This window comes from Eriocheir sinensis, unplaced genomic scaffold (genome assembly GCF_024679095.1).
Source record: "Eriocheir sinensis breed Jianghai 21 unplaced genomic scaffold, ASM2467909v1 Scaffold232, whole genome shotgun sequence".
Classification (NCBI taxonomy): domain Eukaryota; kingdom Metazoa; phylum Arthropoda; class Malacostraca; order Decapoda; family Varunidae; genus Eriocheir; species Eriocheir sinensis.
The window spans coordinates 501297-520000 of NW_026111535.1; the positions used below are offsets into that span (position 1 = coordinate 501297).

General features: G+C 44.6%; 2 protein-coding genes and 1 long non-coding RNA gene across 6 annotated transcripts in view; 1 reads left to right on the forward strand and 2 right to left on the reverse strand.

Annotated features, from left to right (window-relative positions):
* Positions 1-12292, reverse strand: part of LOC126991050 (uncharacterized) — a 30308-nt gene extending 18016 nt beyond the window's left edge. Inside the window, exons 1-2 of one of the 3 annotated variants that reach the window (XR_007745070.1) lie at positions 12160-12292; positions 11308-12075 (exon numbers count right to left, since the gene is read on the reverse strand). This is a non-coding gene — a long non-coding RNA (uncharacterized LOC126991050). Of the gene's footprint in view, positions 1-11307; positions 12076-12159 lie in introns of those variants that run through there. The other 2 variants (XR_007745068.1, XR_007745069.1) reach the window with 2 other exon arrangements.
* On the forward strand, positions 10955-15289 carry LOC126991047 (zinc finger protein OZF-like). 2 transcript variants are annotated; one of them, XM_050849738.1, is made up of 4 exons: positions 10955-12379; positions 13528-13864; positions 14017-14224; positions 14671-15289. In XM_050849738.1, exon 1 carries the CDS (start codon positions 10996-10998, stop codon positions 12346-12348), a length of 1353 nt encoding a protein of 450 aa, XP_050705695.1. In that variant the 5' UTR covers positions 10955-10995; the 3' UTR covers positions 12349-12379; positions 13528-13864; positions 14017-14224; positions 14671-15289. The 2 variants fall into 2 exon arrangements, with proteins under 2 accessions (XP_050705695.1, XP_050705694.1); XM_050849737.1 differs by having other exon boundaries at positions 13528-14224.
* Positions 15290-16317: 1028 nt separating this feature from the next.
* Positions 16318-18526, reverse strand: LOC126991051 (myb/SANT-like DNA-binding domain-containing protein 3). Its single transcript, XM_050849742.1, has 3 exons — positions 17104-18526; positions 16636-16820; positions 16318-16435 (listed from the first exon to the last, which is right to left on the reverse strand). The coding sequence occupies exons 1-3, from the start codon at positions 17328-17330 to the stop codon at positions 16335-16337; spliced, it is 513 nt and encodes a 170-aa protein (XP_050705699.1). The 5' UTR covers positions 17331-18526; the 3' UTR covers positions 16318-16334.
* Positions 18527-18704: the final 178 nt, after the last annotated feature.

Here is an 18704-nt window from a genome sequence, read left to right on the forward strand (position 1 = left end):
AAGAAGGAGCCAGAAGCTATAAAGGAAGGAGAAGAAGAAGAGGAGGAAGCCAACAAGTCCCTGTGACATCAAGATCAAGGTCGAGGTCCGCCGCGTGCCCTGAAGTGCCCTGGCAGTGTTTCTCGTGGAGGAGGAGGAGCCCCTCGGCGTGCAGGCCCCAGGGTGAGTGTGCGGGTGGTGGAGGGCCAGGGTGTGGACAGGCTACACTTGGGACAGGAAGGAGGGAGGGCCAGGGTGTGGACAGGCTACACTTGGGACAGGAAGGAGGGAGGGCCAGGGTGTGGACAGGCTACACTTGGGACAGGAAGGAGGGAGGGCCAGGGTGTGGACAGGCTACACTTGGGACAGGAAGGAGGGAGGGCCAGGGTGTGGACAGGCTACACTTGGGACAGGAAGGAGGGAGGGCCAGGGTGTGGACAGGCTACACTTGGGACAGGAAGGAGGGAGGGCTAGGGTGTGGACAGGCTGTACTTGGGACAGGAAGGAGGGAGGGCCAGGGTGTGGACAGGCTACACTTGGGACAGGAAGGAGAGGGAGGGCCAGGATGTGGACAGGCTACACTTGGGACAGGAAGGAGGGAGGGCCAGGGTGTGGACAGGCTGTACTTGGGACAGGAAGGAGGGAGGGCCAGGGTGTGGACAGGCTACACTTCGGACAGGAAGGAGGAGGAGGGCCAGGGTGTGGACAGGTACACTTGGGACAGGAAGGAGGGAGGGCCAGGGTGTGGACAGGCTACACTTGGGACAGGAAGGAGGGAGGGCCAGGGTGTGGACGGGCTACACTTGGGACAGGAAGGAGGGAGGGCCAGGGTGTGGACAGGCTACACTTGGGACAGGAAGGAGGGAGGGCCAGGGTGTGGACAGGCTACACTTGGGACAGGAAGGAGGGAGGGCCAGGGTGTGGACAGGCTACACTTGGGACAGGAAGGAGGGAGGGCCAGGGTGTGGACGGGCTACACTTGGGAGAGGAAGGAGGGAGGGCCAGGGTGTGGACAGGCTGTGCCCTTGGGACAGGAAGGAGGGGAGGGCCAGGGTGTGGATGGGTACACTTGGGACAGGAAGGAGGGGAGGGCCAGGGTGTGGATGGGCTGTACTTGGGACAGGAAGGAGGGGAGGGCCAGGGTGTGGACGGGCTACACTTGGGGGTATTATTCTAGTGTTTGCCCATACTCACCCCTCGCAACCAAAATTGGCTAGGGGGCCATTGAGACTTCGGGGAATGCGGTGGTAAACATGAAATGCGTTGCAAATGCATAGTTTTTGAGTTTTGAGGGGTTTAAAAATACCCTATATGTAGGTAAATTCCGTAAAATTACTAAGATGTAGGGAAATTTCATAATTCCGTTTTTTTTTTTTTTTTTACAACGTACGGAAACCACGCAAGGTAATTATTGAAAATCACTCCGCACCTCTATATTGTACTTAAGGGCATATTATACATACGGACGATGTGTTTACATGGCGACGCCATTGCAATATGAGCAGCGTTGCCAACGATCCAGTTAGCAATGATATGCTATGTGAGACCAGGTCCACCACGCGTTGTTATTATTATTTTTTTGGTGTGAACACGCACCTTTACCTAATACTATTTCCGATAATACGCTTGGTTAGCGATGGTACGCTTTGTTAGCCATTAGCCCACGCATGTGAGACTAGGTCCACCACGCGTGGTTATTTTTTTTTTTAGAACACGCACCTTTAAGAGGGGGGGGTTAGCAGGGGGGTCGAGGGGGGGTGAAGCCCCCTCGTTAGCAAGTCGTAAAGTTTGGTTGGAGTAGTTTAAATATGCTCCCCCACTAAAATACCCTGAGTTCACGCAGGTCCCCAAAGATCATTGGGGAAAGGGGATTAATTCGGCTTCTTTACTTCCAAGTACTTTTTTTTTTACTATGATATATGGAGGCGTATTATCGTATTCTGGAGGCGCGGAGTCAATATCCACAATCATCTTGTATACTGGGAATACGAGCCTGTGAAGCAGATTCAGAATCCGGTCAGTAAGGATTCACGTGTTCGAACAGCTCGGGCAAGAGGTTCGAGAGCCTACACTTCCTGCACAAGCCGCAGTAGTGTTAAAGGCGCGGTGTTGGATGGATCCCGGCTAGCCGGTGGTTTTACTTGTGTCAGTGATAAACAATGAAGATAGACTGTGTTTGGTGCCACAGACTCTACTTGGAGGACAGAAACCTTGCGATGAGGTGACAACCTACTAGAGAGAGGGCATGAGTGTGGTGAAGGCGGTTTATGTGAGCACAGATGGCTGCCGGTGCCACGCCAGATGGTGAGGTGAGCATCGTTTGGTGGGTTCACGACACTTGTCTCCCAAAGCAAGCTTGGGGATCCACTGAGTGCATGGTTTTCGTATAGGAAACACTAAATTCGTCGCTAATGCTTATTTTAGTGGTGGTGGGAGGAAAAATTTCCTAAATTTAGGGAATTTCCCTAGATCTAGGGAGTTTTTATCCCCCCCCCCCCCCACTAAAAAAATACGCGAATGAGACGGATTTCGTGTCCCCCACCCGAAATCCTGCATTCCCACCAGGTCCCCAGGCTTTTATGGGGGGGAGGGGGGAGTATGGGCAAACACTAGAATTTTACCCACTTGGGACAGGAAGGAGAGGAGGGCCAGGGTGTGGACGGGCTGTAATTAGGACAGGAAGGAGCGGAGGGCCAGGGTGTGGACGGGCTGTACTTGGGACAGGAAGGAGGGGAGGCCCAGGGTGTGGATGGGCTACACTTGAGACAGGAAGAAGGGGAGGGCCAGGGTGTGGACGGGCTACACTTGGGACAGGAAGGAGCGGAGGGCCAGGGTGTGGACGGGCTACACTTGGGACAGGAAGGAGCGGAGGGCCAGGGTGTGGACGGGCTGTACTTGGGACAGGAAGGAGCGGAGGGCCAGGGTGTGGACGGGCTACACTTGGGACAGGAAGGAGCGGAGGGCCAGGGTGTGGACGGGCTACACTTGGGACATAAAGGAGCGGAGGGCCAGGGTGTGGACGGGCTACACTTGGGACAGGAAGGAGGGGAGGGCCAGGGTGTGGACGGGCTGTACTTGGGACAGGAAGGATCCAGCAAACATGGTTATGCCGGGCCTGCATCTTGCCAGTGCTGGCAAGTCATCATAAACCAAATCGGTTTTGAATCGGTAAGCCATCACGTAGTAATGGGCCCAACAGCGGGCCATTTACTTGCCGATATATGTTTGCACCCCGGGCCTGAATCGGTTACGCTGCGGGCCAGAAACAGATCTATATTGGCATTCCGTAACCATACTGCAGCCAATACTGGGCCTATGCAGCCTTCTATTAATACCAATGCCGGGCCAATTCTGAGCCGGTTGCAGGCCAACATGGACCAACTGTTTCCATTACCACCCCGCTTTGCAGCTGTGATTTTCCTTTTGCCTTCTCAAAGCTTCATCTCATTGACTGTGTATGTCATCAGAAGAAGACCTTATGAAGTAACAGACGCTGTTCCTCCATAACGTTGTTTTCTAATGACATACACAGTCAATGACATGAAGCTTCAAGAAAACAAGGAAAATCACAACTCAAGCAAGTGGTATTGAAACAGTTAAAATCACAATGAAATCCAGACAACAAATAACTGCAAACACAACACTGAAATGGGATTATCAAATCATATTATGCCAGTATTCTGGATTTTCAAGTGTTAGGGTTCTAACAGATGCTATAATTTGTCATCCATTTTCTTTGGATCATTTTAGATCTTTGATAATACAATAGTATCTTATTAAATAATGAGGCCAAAAAATGATCTATGTTGCATAGTAACTTTGACCACATTCAATAATGGTGGTTATATGACTGGACACATATTGCAAGCATCCATGAAAAATAAATGAATGCAAATTATAACATCCGTGAACCCAAAGATTGTCAGACCTAAGGATCGACATGAAAAAATGCAACTCAAATACAAAAATGTAATTTTGCTGCTTCATATCAAGCACTCAACCTTTCAACTTTGCTTGACATGGTGCTGTTTGACCTTCATATGTCTTACACTGGCAAGATTTAAGATTGGCAAAGTGTGAGCTAATTTACTGCTAGAATGTGTCATATAAGTGCTATAAATAAGACGATAATCATTATATGATGCAAAATATATTCTTTCCATAAGAAATCAAAAGCAAATCACAGCATCATGGTGAGATACATCTCTCCCTCTATACTATACAACAGACAAATCACAGCATCATGGTGAGATACATCTCTCCCTCTATACTATACAACAGACAAATCACAGCATCATGGTGTGATACATCTCTCCCTCTATACTATGAAACAGACAAATCACAGCATCATGGTGAGATACATCTCTCCCTCTATACTATACAACAGACAAATCACAGCATCATGGTGTGATACATCTCTCCCTCTATACTATGAAACAGACAAATCACAGCATCATGGTGAGATACATCTCTCCCTCTATACTATACAACAGACAAATCACAGCATCATGGTGAGATACATCTCTCCCTCTATACTATACAACAGACAAATCACAGCATCATGGTGAGATACATCTCTCCCTCTACACACACACACACACACACACACACACACACACACAGGATATGGAGAAGATTGATAGAGAAGACCTAGTGACGAAGGACGTTAAGTGGTAGAAGAGGGCATAGCAAGAAACTGAAAAAGACGACATTCAGAAAAGACAAAGAAACACACAGTTTTCCACATAGAAGTATAACAGCTTGAAATGAACTTCATGAGATTGTGTGTGCAAAAACAATACATGAATTTAAGACAAAGTTGGATAGAAAAAGATATAGACGGGATGACAGCATGAGGCTAAGTATGGCTCTTTTCCTTACAACTAGGTAAACACACACACACACACAAACACACACATGGGAATCTCGCCCTAAATTCCGCATCCTTTTTATAGCGTAATTGATGCACTGTACTCCTGAAAAAAATATCTCCCTCAACTCATGCAGGAAAACATTATTTTTGATACTTTTCCTCAACTATTTCTTCATTTTGCCAAGAAAAATTGTCATTATCTGTGAAAAATTAATAAAACAGGAAACAGAATGAACCTAATGTCCTGTATCCTTTTCATAGCTCAAGGGACCATATTGGCTCTCTGGCGGTGACTCAGAGACAAGTACTGTTTGGACTTAACTCGGATCCTCTTTTCTATTTCGGGAAAAAATAATACTGGCTGTCGTTTGGAGCCAAATGTCCAAACGTGGTACCTGCTGGTAGAAAAAAAATGTATTTACCCTTTGCTGGTAAGGTTTTAAGGTTTGCATCTGTGTGTGGTGTGTGTGACCACTGAGGGGCGAATGTGCCGGGGGCCGCAGTCTCCTGAGCGGCCCAAACAGACAAAATACTAGCTTGGAGGTTTTGTATTTTTTTGCCCAGGGCTTTATTTTGCTCCCCAGCAGCTTAAGAATGATTTAACTTGCTGTTAAATAATTGTTAGTAGCTATTTTGATATGGTATGGACCTAAGACATTGACTGACTGTTCCAATGGATGTCCTGGGGCAGGTGCAGACAAATTGGGGGGGTGTCTGGCATGTTATCCCTCCTTCAGTTTGTGGTGATGGGTTAGGCACTTGCTTCTTCAGTGTTAATTATGTAGTACTATCTCTTCGTCTTTGGAGGGAGTAGGGTTGCAGAGTCTTGAGCCTGTCCCAGTAACTCAGATTTTTGATTGAGTTCAGCTTCCTTGTGAAGACCCTTTGTGTCTGTTCCAGTCGCTTGATATTGTACATTTTGTGTGGGAACCACAGATGCCACAGGTATTCCATTTTCGACAACACCAGGGACTTACAGAGCGGGAGGAGGTGTTCGGGATCCCTCGTCTTGAAGGTGCAGAGTATCCATCCTGTCATCCTGCTGGCCGTCCTACATAAGAACATAAGAACGCAGGAGTCTGCAAGAGGCCGGTAGGCCTGTACAGGCAGCTCCTTTGACCCTAAGCTCCGTGTATCTAACCCCACCTAATATCGCTGTCCATGAATTTATCTAGTCTATTTTTGAATGTGACAATTGTATTGGCACTCACCACATGACTGCTAAGCCTATTCCACTCATCCACCACCCTGTTAGTAAACCAATTTTTGCCTATGTCCCTGTTGAATCTGAATTTATCCAGTTTAAACCCGTTACTTCGTGTCCTACCCGGTTCTCTTACCAACAAAACCTTATGAATGTCTCCCTTATTAAAGCCCTTCATCCATTTATAAACCTCGATCATGTCTCCACGCACCCTTCGCCTTTCTAGAGAATGCAAGTTTAACTGTTTGGGTCTTTCCTCGTATGGCAAGTTTCTCAACCCTGAATCATCTTAGTCATCCTCCTCTGCACCGATTCTAACATTTGATATCCATTCTATAGTAGGGTGACCAGAACTGAACTGCATAGTCAAGATGAGGTCTAACTAATGCTAAATATAGTTTGAGGAAGACTTCAGGGCTTCTGTTGCTTGCTCCTTGAAATAAATCCCAGTACCCTATTAGCTCGATTTCTAGCTTGAATGCATTGTGCCCTTGGACGGAGATCAGAGCTCACTAAGACCCCTAAATCCTCTCACCCAGACCTACTTATGAGAGTGTCATTTAAGCAATAGTTATGTGAGGGTTGTTCCTACCTACACTCAGAATACTGCACTTCCCTACATTGAACTCCATCTGACATTTATCCATGATCATATAATCTGTTGAGTTCACCTTGAGAATACTAGCGTCCTGATCCGACTCGATTACTCTACCGATCTTGGTATCATCTGCAAATTTACTAACATCACTACTAATTCCTGTGTCTAAGTCATTGATATAAATAATAAACAAAAGTGGACCTAATACCGAACCTTGTGGGACCCCACTCGTAACACATCCCCAGTCAGATCTTTTACCATTGATTTGCACTCTTTGCTTCCTATTGCTAAGCCACGCCTTGACCCAGTTCAAAACTTTACCCTCTACTCCGTGAGCCTGTAATTTAAGCAACAGTCGTTGGTGAGGAACTTTGTCAAACGCTTTACTAAAATCAAGATAGATTACATCATAATTTTCATCTCTGTCAACCGCCTCAAATACTTTATTGTAGAAGGACAAGAGATTGGTGAGGCATGACCTACCTTTTGTGAACCCATGCTGCGAGTCGTGAGTTAAGCTATGTTTCTCTAAATGCTCCCGAATGTTCCTGGCTATTATGGACTCCAGCATCTTGCCAATAACCGATGTTAAGCTAATTGGGCGATAGTTTGAAGCAGCTGACATGTCCCCTTTTTGAAAATCGGCGTCACATTAGCTACTTTCCATAGGCTCGGCACATAGCCAGTATTTACCGACATCTTAAAGATGTCGGTTAGTGGGTCACTGATTACATCACCTAACTCCTTTAATACCCTCGGAAATATCCCGTCTGGACCTGGCGACTTGTTCTTCTTAAGCTTATCTATCTCATCCTGAACTACTTGCCTGGTAATGATTATATCCCTCAATTTATCGCCATCACCGCCCTCGTACACCTGAACTCTTTCCGGTATAGTCGTTCGATCCTCCTGTGTGAATACTGAAAGGAAGTAGTCATTCAACAATGTGCTCATATTTTCGTAATTTTCTACTAAGCTCCCCTGTGTTTGTTTTCAGCGGTCCAATTTTCTCCCGTGTTTTTGTTCTATACATCTGAAAGAAGCCCTTAGGATTACTTTTCGCCTCATTTGCTACTTTGATCTCATAGTTCTTTTTTGCTATCCTGGTGTTTTTCTTAACTAATCTAGATAGTTCGACGTACCGGCCCCTGAGATGCGTTTCCCCATTCTTTATTTTCTGATAAATTCCCTTCTTTAACCCAATCTCGTGTTTTAGTCCACGAGTCATCCACTTAGGATCATTGTTTTCTTTTCTAAGTGTTCGCTGTGGTATATGCTGTTCTTGCCCCTCTACTATTACTCTAACTAAATTATTGTAAGACATTTCTACCTGGTTCTCCTGGCTCTCCAATCCGCAGTTCTGGCCCTCATGAATCCCTAAATTATTCCAGTTTACCCCTTCAAGATGTCTTCGAAGCCCCTCGTAGTTTGCTCTTGCCCTTGTGATGTCAATGTGCTCAGTGGGTGAAAAGTCATTACTAACTAGTACCCCCAGGTCATGTACGGAGCTCTTCTCTGCAATTTCTTGACCTTTCACCTGGTACTGTGATCTTGAGGTGGCCATTTTCCCCATATCTTATTAATTCAAATTTATTTTTGTTCAAAGACATGTTGTTGTCCTAACCTAACCTAACCCAGCCCTAAAATTTCTGTGGCCTGCCATGACCGACAGCCGCTGCCCACTGCTGGTGGAGGAAGGGGGAGGGACATTGCGTCGCCTTATTTACACATACTATGACAATGACAATACCTATGACAAAAAAGCCCACCTCAAGATCACCCACCCACCACATTGACCTAGGGCATTCATGGTGGGTTGCGCTATGCCACCACCGCCTACAATTAGCTCGAATTAGGGGTTTTATGGCGAGCCCTTTTTAGGGTCCACCGTACCACAGCCACGACTCGTGAAAGCCTAAAAAAGGGTCTGCCCACGTTCTCGGGTTAAGGAGGGCGCCCGGGGGGGTCCCTCCTGGGCACACAGTATATCCTATGGCTTTGAAATTTTAGTATGTTGTTTGTTGGTGTAAGTGTATGACATTCTGTGAAATTTGGGTGAATGTGTAGAGGAGACTCAACAAAGCATGAAATCTTATTTTTGTTTCACAGACTTTAATTTTTAGTTAATTACTTTGAAAAAAATATACCATAGAAACTTTGTGTTTAGATCTACATTTCTCATTTTGTAATTTTTTTCATTTTTTGTTCTGGCTTAAAAAAATTTAAATTCATTTTCACTAATAATTTTGTCCACTTTTTCTCCCGTTCTCTTTTTACATTTAAAAAAAATGTACAAAATGAGAAAAATTGCCGTTTAGTTGTAGATTATATTGATACCTTACAAAAGACTGTCAGATGTTTTGTCGATTTTGTGAAATTTTTTGAAGTGTAAAAAACAAATTTTCAAGATTTTGGCTCCTTAAGATTTTTTTTTCCATTTCATGTGTCTTGCCATTTGTATTCATTTGATTGTCATGAAATGTTCACATATGATTGTTTATACCTTGTTCACTTACTGGGCCGCCAGTGTGCTGAGCAGATGTTTCACTTGTTGCATATTGGTACATCTGTGGCCCGAATAGCCCTTTCTATAAACTTTTACAAACATGAGTATATAAACAATTTGTGGGTAAATTTGTATTTATTATGACTGCAGATGTGTTGCAATGGTACCAGGTAATAAGTTGAAAATGATAAGGTAATAAATATATAGCTATGTAAAGGCATCCAAAATACTTTTAAAGTTTGGTGACATTTTGCTTCCAAATATAAGCATTTCATTATGTAACAGTAATCAACTGTAGAGGCAAATGCCCCTCATATCAAACAACGTAAAAAAAAAAAAAAAAAAAAATCCTAATAAATGAAAATCTTGCTTTCATAAAAAAAAAATAATGCTCCAGATCACTACTTACTAGTACTTGGAATATTAGATTATCCCAATGGTTGATTTATTATAGTGTATTTTACTGAACTGTACAGGGAAATACCACTCCGCAAATAACTTAAAAAAAAAAAAAAATTCCTGATAAATAAGAATTTTGCTCATAACAGACAAGAAAATAATGTTCCCCATCCTGCTCTTCATCTGTTTCTAACTCGTCACTTTCCTCGGAGAGCTCATCATCTGGGTCATCTGAACTGACAAAAAACCTGAATCATCTGAATCACCAGATGAGGTATCCGATCGCCCTCCTTAAAAGACGGTCGGGTTCATTTCTGTTGAAAAGGAGGGAAAAAAACATTATTAATAGTTTTTTTATGTACAGCTCATCAGAATGTAAGATATTGTATCGACACAAACTCATATAATAATCATAAAAACTACACCAAATAGCAGAACAAGACTATATCGTCAGTGCGTCGCGAACTGGTACATATATGCGCCAACCCATACCTGGTACATTGGTGCACCAATACGCGGCAGAGGGAAAAAATATTAGTGGTCCGCGATATGGTATATATTTGTACCGTGGATTTTTACACTATACTACAGGCTATCCTCTCATAATGACACATAACTCCTCTCTCTGCAAAAGTCCAACGGACACTGGCGTGGTGGGCGCCGTGAAAGTTCCTCGGAGCAGGCAAGAGCGCTGAGTTGCCAAACGCGATTAATGTGTTAACAGGCATTAAAACTATCAAGCTTGCAGCTTTGGTCGCTGGATATTGTCCATTTACGTGTAGTTCTGTCTTAGTATTGTTACGAATATCGCTTCAGATTTATTTAGGTTAGTTCAAAAGACATATTTATCAATGAATATATTATTGCATTAGCTTATTATCAGTACACGCACTATTTGCCTGACCCGGTGGCCTGTGGCTTGCCTTCGGTGCACCCACCACCGCCCTGATCCCTCCCACCAACTTCAGTTTCCTTACCAGTCTTTTTTTTTTTTTTTTTTTTTTCAGCACATGACTTTGTGTCCCAATGTCCACCACTGGTGTTAGTGTTGAAGTGAGGCATCGAGACAGTTGCTGTGGTCAGTCCTTGTTCCGTCCCTGCTGCCGCTGACTTCAGGACTCCTTGGTGCATCCCTCGCCTTGCCTGCTCAATTGGTCACTGAGTGTGGCTTTGAAGCAACCTCGCCGCCTTCTCCAGCATCTCTGAGGTTCCTCAAGGCCAGCCAACTCCTCACATCCAGAGTAGTGTTGCAGTGGAGGCTGCAAGGCGGGACAGCAGCTGGAGTGGCTGGGATCAGCAGGAGCAGACTGCTACTGGTGTGAGGTTCAGGAGTGATAAAAAACACCGCCAACACAACCACCAACAACAACAACAACTGCTGGCCTCTTCATCCACAAAGGGAAGTTTGAATTTCAGAAGTGTGAGAAGATCTGAGAATGAGAGCAAGTTTACTGACCAAAGCCAAGAGTGTGAGAAAAGACATGCAGGGAAGGATGACCTCAACAAATACACCCACACACTCTGGTGTAAGACCTCATGAAAGTCGGGAGTGTGGCAAAAGGTTTAGTAATAGGAGTAACCCCAAACATCACACCCTTACACACACTGGTGCAAGAAACCATGAGTGTGAAGTTTGTGGGAAATGTTTCAATCAGAAGGGTACCCTCAAATTACACACCCTTACACACACTGGTGAAAGAAATCATGAGTGTGAAGTTTGTGGGAAATGTTTCAGTCACAAGGGTAACCTCAAATTACACACTCTTACACACACTGGTGAAAGAAATCATGAGTGTGAAGTTTGTGGGAAATGTTTCAGTCAGAAGGGTAACCTCAACACACACACCCTTACACACACCAGTGCAAGAAATCATGAGTGTGAAGTTTGTGGGAAATGTTTCACTGAGAAGGGTAACCTCAAATTACACACTCTTACACACACTGGTGAAAGAAAGCATGAGTGTGAAGTTTGTGGGAAATGTTTCAGTCACAAGGGTAACCTCAAATTACACACTCTTACACACACTGGTGAAAGAAATCATGAGTGTAAAGTTTGTGGGAAATGTTTCAGTCTGAAGGGTACCCTCAAGAAACACACTCTTACACACACTGGTGAAAGAAATCATGAGTGTGAAGTTTGTGGGAAATGTTTCAGTCTGAAGGGTACCCTCAAGAAACACACTCTTACACACACTGGTGAAAGAAATCATGAGTGTGAAGTTTGTGGGAAATGTTTCAGTCGGAAGTATAACCTCAAATTACACACTCTTACACACACTGGTGAAAGAAATCATGAGTGTGAAGTTTGTGGAAAATGTTTCAGTCGGAAGGGTAACCTCAAATTACACACTCTTACACACACTGGTGAAAGAAATCAAGAGTGTGAAGTTTGTGGAAAATGTTTCAGTCGGAAGGATACCCTCAAATTACACCTTGTTACACACACTGGTGAAAGAAATCATGAGTGTGAAGTTTGTGGAAAATGTTTCAGTCAGAAGGGTACCCTCAAATTACACCTTGTTACACACACTGATGCAAGAAGTCATGAGTGTGAAGTTTGTGGGAAATGTTTCAGTCAGAAGGGTACCCTCAAATTACACCTTGTTACACACACTGATGCAAGAAGTCATGAGTGTGAAGTTTGTGGGAAAAGGTTCAAACTGAAGAGTATATTGGACAGGCACGTCTTCAGACACTCTGGTCATAAAGGGTTCAAGTGCGATGTTTGTGGGAAACGTTTCATGACTAAGGGTGAGATTGTCAAGCACATGAAGGTCCACTTCTCCTGAGGTGCTGTGCTGATTCAGTTCTGCTGTGTGTGTGAGTGCAAGTGTTTGTTGTGGTGGTGTTACAGGGCTGTGTGTAGCACAGAGAACAGAAAATATTCATCTGTTGGAACAAATGGTGACTGTGACGGCATGATCTGTTATTCACTTTCCACCCCAGGCTTCATGTGGTTGGTGGGTCCTGTGAAAGGTCTGATCTTTTTGGTGACTGTGCTGGGCTGGCTGTTGTGGCCTGGGCTTATTGGTCAAGTGTGTGTGTGTTAATAGTAATAATATAGTGTATTTGGTCTTGCCAGCCGCTAAGCTAAAAATGTACACATTATAAACACATTGTAAAGAACAGTAGGTAGGGGTTCAGGGATCTAACACATCAGTGGGAGGTTGGAATGATAGTGGTGGGAGGGTTGAGTGCAGTGTGGTGGTGCCGGGGAGGGGGAGGACATCCTCTTCCAGATGGTGGCAAGGTGTTAGTCCCAAGGTGTGACATTCATGTAGGTGTGAAAGAGGGGTGACGATATGATTGAGCACATGCTACTTGAGTGATGTATGTATATAAGAGAAAAGGGGATTATGGTAACAGTTGTGACTGAATGGAATAGGATGTTGGAGAGGGATGTAAAAAGGTTAAATGCATGCAATATTATTTCAGCTGAGGTCATTTTCAAAGCAGACAATTGTTGTCATTCAGTAGATCATGTCATTCTTAATCATCAGAAATCATTTTCAAGACTCAATTCTGACCTGTCACATTGCGTAGATCTTGTCATTCTTAGTCAGTTGAGGTCATCTTGAAGCCAACAATTCTTGTTTCATAGTTCAATTCTTGTCATTTTCCCTCTTTTTGTTCCTCAGATATATTTTTCAAATTAATATCATATTTATTTCCATTTATTTAATTTTGGGAGCAGGCATAAAGGCCAGGTTATGTTAGGTTACCTTATATTTAGTTTAATTAGGTCAGATGAGGTTAGGTTATATTTAATTTGATTAAGGTAGTTAGATTTAATTGTGTTCAATGAATGTGTAATATGCTTCAGTTATATAATGTGTACTCGCCATTGCCAATGGAGCTTGGGAATAATAACACATGACTTAGGCCCGATTTTTAAAACGTGAAGTTTGCATTTGCTAATACTAATGTAGCTGATTCTTCGTATGTCTCGTTTTTTAAACCACTTTCAGCCGTGGTGTTAGTGTCAACTCGTAGGAGACACCACGGGTTCCTATAAGAATTGGCGGGTTGTCCAACCCCACCCCAACAAGAACCACCAATAATATTCACGAATCATGTGCGATTGAAAGTAATGTTAAAAATATGATAATATATCAATATGTTTAAGTGCAAACGAAAAATAGTGTACATCATCGTAAGGAAGAGATTAAGGTGTTTATTAGAGTGCGCGTTCGGGCTCCCTTAACCCCGTTGACACTGGTGAGTTATGGGTCTGTTTAGTGTTTACATTGTTCACCCGCACCGGGACGTCCATCACCCCTTCAAGGTTTACATCATTTTCACATGGTAAGTACAACATTTAAGTAATTTTTGAATGCATAAAAACACCAAGCTTTAGTAATTCTTGGTCAGAACCATGTTATATGCTCTTGCGCTCTATCAAGCTTGGGCCAGCTGGTACATCCCGCCAGTTTCAGTAAATAATTATTCCATTGCAGGCATTTGCGGTATATCTGGAACTCCTCGATCTTGTGGGTCAAGTTGAGGAGGTGAGGCTTCCCAGAGTTGTTCCCAGAGACCGGCAAAACCCATTCACCTGTCTCTCTGAGGAGGACTTCATAGATCGCTACCGTCTCTCACCAGCTTGCACACTCCAACTGCTTGAGAATGTACAGCCCCAACTACCCAGAGCACGAGATGGCAGAGGTGTGTGTGTGTGTGTGTGTTCCCTACTCTTTTTAGCCTATCAAAGTATTGAGCTTCTCACATGGTAAATAATCAACTGAGAACCACTGTATTTCGTGTCTTGTGCAAGGTTCACTCCAATGTTTAATTTTCACAAATTACCAATCACTCAACATCTCTTATATTTAAGATGCAACAGGACATTTAAAAACCTGCTTTTATTTTGAAATAGAAATGAGCATTAGCAATGTAAATCTACTCATTTGAAATAGAAATGAGCATTAGCAATGTAAATCTACTCATTTGAAATGGAAATGAACAGTAGTAATTCTGCCTTTTTCCTTTTTCTGTATAGTCCTATATCAGAAATGTCATGAAAGCCAATAGAACATGGGTCATGTGTTCCCAGGTAGAACTGGAAATAACCATGCAAGTTATACCTAACCAATAATATCTCTCCTCCTCAGGCTGCAGTGTTCCTGGTCACCTGCAGCTTCTTGTAGCATTACGCTACTTTGCCAGCGTGAACTTCCAGTTAACCATGGCAGACTGTTTGGAGATGTCTGCTTCTTCAGTCTGCAAATTTGTTCACCGCATAGCTGTTATACTAGCACGCATGTCACCTGATTACATCAAGTTTCCTGAACCTGCCAATACACGTCAGGTAGCAGAGGACTTTCATGCTGTCGCTGGCATGCCTGGTGTCATCGGCTGTATTGATGGAACATTGATTCCAATTGTGAGTCCTGGCGGAGACACTGCAGAATTATACTGCTGTAGGAAGGGTTACCTCGCCCTAAATGTCATGGCAGTTTGCGATGAAAAAATGCGTTTCACTAATGTCATTAGTAGTTGGCCAGGAAGTGTCCATGACAGCCGCATTTTTTATGATTCTAGGCTTTGTCAGAAATTAGAATATGAAGGTTACTCAGGTTATCTTTTGGGAGATTCAGGGTACGCATGCAAGTCTTACTTGTTGACTCCGGCACTGGATCCCCAAACTGAACAAGAAAACAGATATAATGCATCACATATACGCACACGCAACACTGGAGGAATCTGACAAATAAATATTATTTTTGTATATGTTCCTCTTTTATTGCAAACCTAATTTAGCATAATACAAAAATCTGTCGCCTATTCTTAATATTTTTCTTGTAAATAGCAGGCGGCATGTTTGACGCTGTCTGCTGCATCCTTGATGCTGTTTGCTGCCATTATAACACTTTCCGCAGCCTGGCAAACTATCCGTATAGCTTTTAGTGACTCCTCTTTTAAGCTGTCACAGGTTTCACTAATTTTTGCATAGGCTGCCTCCTTTTCACTGACAGCCTGGCGCCTTTTCGGAGGATGCTTGCGACGGGCGTAGCGGACAGCTGCTGCAGCTCCAGATGTCTGCAATCTCTCGGGCACGGAAGTGTTATCGGGCTCCTGAGTTACAGGCTCGTCACTTTCCCCAATGAATTCTGGAATGGAGATTGATATCAATACCTACATAACTTGGCAATCCCCCTACAAGACTAAGCACACCTCTCTTAACCCCACAGCACCGGACGGGAAAGAGAAGGTCCTCAATGTATAGTGGATCAGCCACACCGCTATTGATGTGAACTAAACTAAACATGAAAGGGTGCAGAGTTTAGGTCAAAGCTGTGATAAGCAACAATCCAACTCAGGCAATACCAACAAAACATAGTTATTTGACCATATTTGATGTGCATGCGGAAGTCAGATAAAGATCACTGATGTACAGTAATAATATTAACTATAATTTAGAAAAGCAGTGAAAGAAGGTTACACTCGAAACTGGACTGTGGTAACTATCATGATATTACTCTATTGATAAAATGTATGAGTCACATAGAATCATATGAAAAGTAGCAAGATATTAATTAATTCTAATTATAGTCCAACCAAATTGTCGAGTCCGTTTGGGCATAGGCTCCCTTGGTCCATTTCTCCTCTGCTCTGCCACACAGTCCCAACACCTATTTTTCCTATCATATGTTACCTTTACCTTACATATGAGAGGAAGAGATAAATGTTGGGACTATGGCAAGCAAACAGACTCGACAATTTGGCTGGACTATAAGTGCTAAATCATATTCCTTGGAATAAACTAAACCACGATTCAGAGAAAGAAGTCATGTTCCGAGGCGTCTTGTTGATGAGCATATTCCACAATACGTAGAATGGTTTTCACAAACGAAGGAACCTCTGGCTGCCATTGCTCTGCTCTTCCATGAAGTGCCGATGGAGACGAGACCAAAAGATAAAATTCATAATCAGAAGTAAATCTATCTAATTCTATTAATGTGTTGCATTTCCAGAACCTTACAAGTTACATCTATATTAAAATGCACCATGTATTAAGGAAATTACTTCAAAACAACGTGGTAGTACTATACGTATATATAAATACTGGAACTTACCAACTTCAGAGGCATCCACGACCACAATGTTTGGATCCAGGGTGTCACACTGCTGGGTCGCAGGTTCCAGCTCCCGCGAGAGGGTTGACATGATCAGCTGGTCTTCTTTAGGTGGTGAAGGCATGGCTTTCCCTCCACCAGTTGCAAACATGTGCTGCACACGGTGGCTGTGGTTCTTCTTTGCCCTATGAAAGGAATAAGATGATATATATTACAAAAACGGTTACAAATCACAACCCTCACCAAAGTCACTCTCCACACTCATACCACCATCAGTCTACACACCCTCACCACCATCAGTCTCCACACCCTCACCACCATCAGTCTCCACACCCTCACCACCATCAGTCTCCACGCCCTCACTCTCCACACCCTCAACACCATCAGTCTCCACTCCCTCACCATCATCAGTCTCCACGCCCTCACCACCATCACTCCACAGCCTCTCTCCATGCAATATGTTCTTACCTCATCTTCGTGTATTCCCATGCTCGTTTAAGTTGTTTCTCCGACTTGGGATCGGCCGGGTAATTCAGGCTGAAGGCTGCAGCAATCTCTTGCCACGCCTTGACCTTCTCAAGGGTGACCGCCATCCCATGAGACTTGTCCTGCAGGACAGGCTTCTCCGACACCAGCTCCAGCAGGAATTTCTTTTGCCCTTGGCTGAGTGGTGCTCCTTTGCCTGGTGTCGCCATGTCGGTGTTTCTCTTGTGGGCTGCAACTCCAGACTGATCTGCTGCTCTGGTAGGACCGTAGGAGGAATGTAATTTATGTAAACACCGATCAGCTGATTGGTTGGCTGGTCACACGAGACGCTTCAGAGCTGCCAACCTGTGCGGAAAGTGGGGTTGGTGTCTGCTTGGCCTAGCACCACGTAGGGTCTCCTTTTCGGTGTTTAAAAAACGCGTTCGCGATGTTAGTAAGACAGGATGCGACGTGGGCTTTGCGGTTGCTGTTTGCTAACTCGAACGTTTAAAAAAGAGGGCCCTAGCCCCGCTTCCGAGCAGTCAGGCTGAGGGGCGACCTGACGTCACAAGATGGCGCCTAGGACGTTTTTTGAACATCGCACAGGGCAGAACTTGCAACCACAATGGCGGATTTAGGACCAAATGTTGAGATACGACCGGTTGAGCATCCGGCGCCAGGGTCCTCCGTTGATGGTGGTGGAGTGCTCCCTGGGCTGAGGTCAAGGTTGGACCGGTCTCCAGGACGCCGGCACACACCCAGGGGGTGCGGAAGAGGAGGCACTCTTGGCGCCGACTCGGACTGCTCCACAACAGCCTGGACCATAGCTTGGTAGTCGGGGTGCCTCCTCTAGCCCTTGATGGCGTCCAGGGTACGGTGGAGCAGCACCTCCCTCAGGATAGCTTGATTCATGGCAGGATGACCTGGGTGGGACTTCTCAAAGCTGGCCATCAACTCCAGCTCCTCAGGGTCTCACCGTACCTTGGGACGAGAATCAAGCCTCTCGACCTCAGCAGCGTGAAACACGGTTGGGTGCATACGTCTCTGTTGCTAGTATTCCGCAGGTGGTGGCTGAATAGTTAGCGTGACGGCCCCGCGCTCAGGAGGTCCAGGAGGGACGCGGGTTCGAATCCTGGCCGCCGCACAGCTGAGGTTTTTCAGTCACCGCCGAGTGGCCTAAGACTACCCACATGCTGGCCTGAAGACCACCCATCAACCCGGGCTCTAGATAACCTCTCCAAAGAGAGGCTCAAAGATGAGTTCCGGGGGGGCAGCATGAGCCAGCACAAGATGGCGCCACTATAAACACTCGCCTGCGCCAGAACGGGCTGGGCCGACTATCAGGCCCCACCGGGAAGAAGCCTTGGGCCGACCATCGGGCCTCACCGGGAAGAAGCCTTGAGTTACCTGAGCGGTGTAACTACCGGAGCGGTGTGTGTGTGTGTGTGTGTGTGTGTGTGTGTGTGTGTGTGTGTGTGTGTAAAATTACAAAATAAAGTTTCCTCTTATTTTTTTCTTATTTTGAAAATATAATAATAATAATAATAATAATAATAATAATAATAATAATAATAATAATAATAGCTCTATTTCGCCAAGCGGCA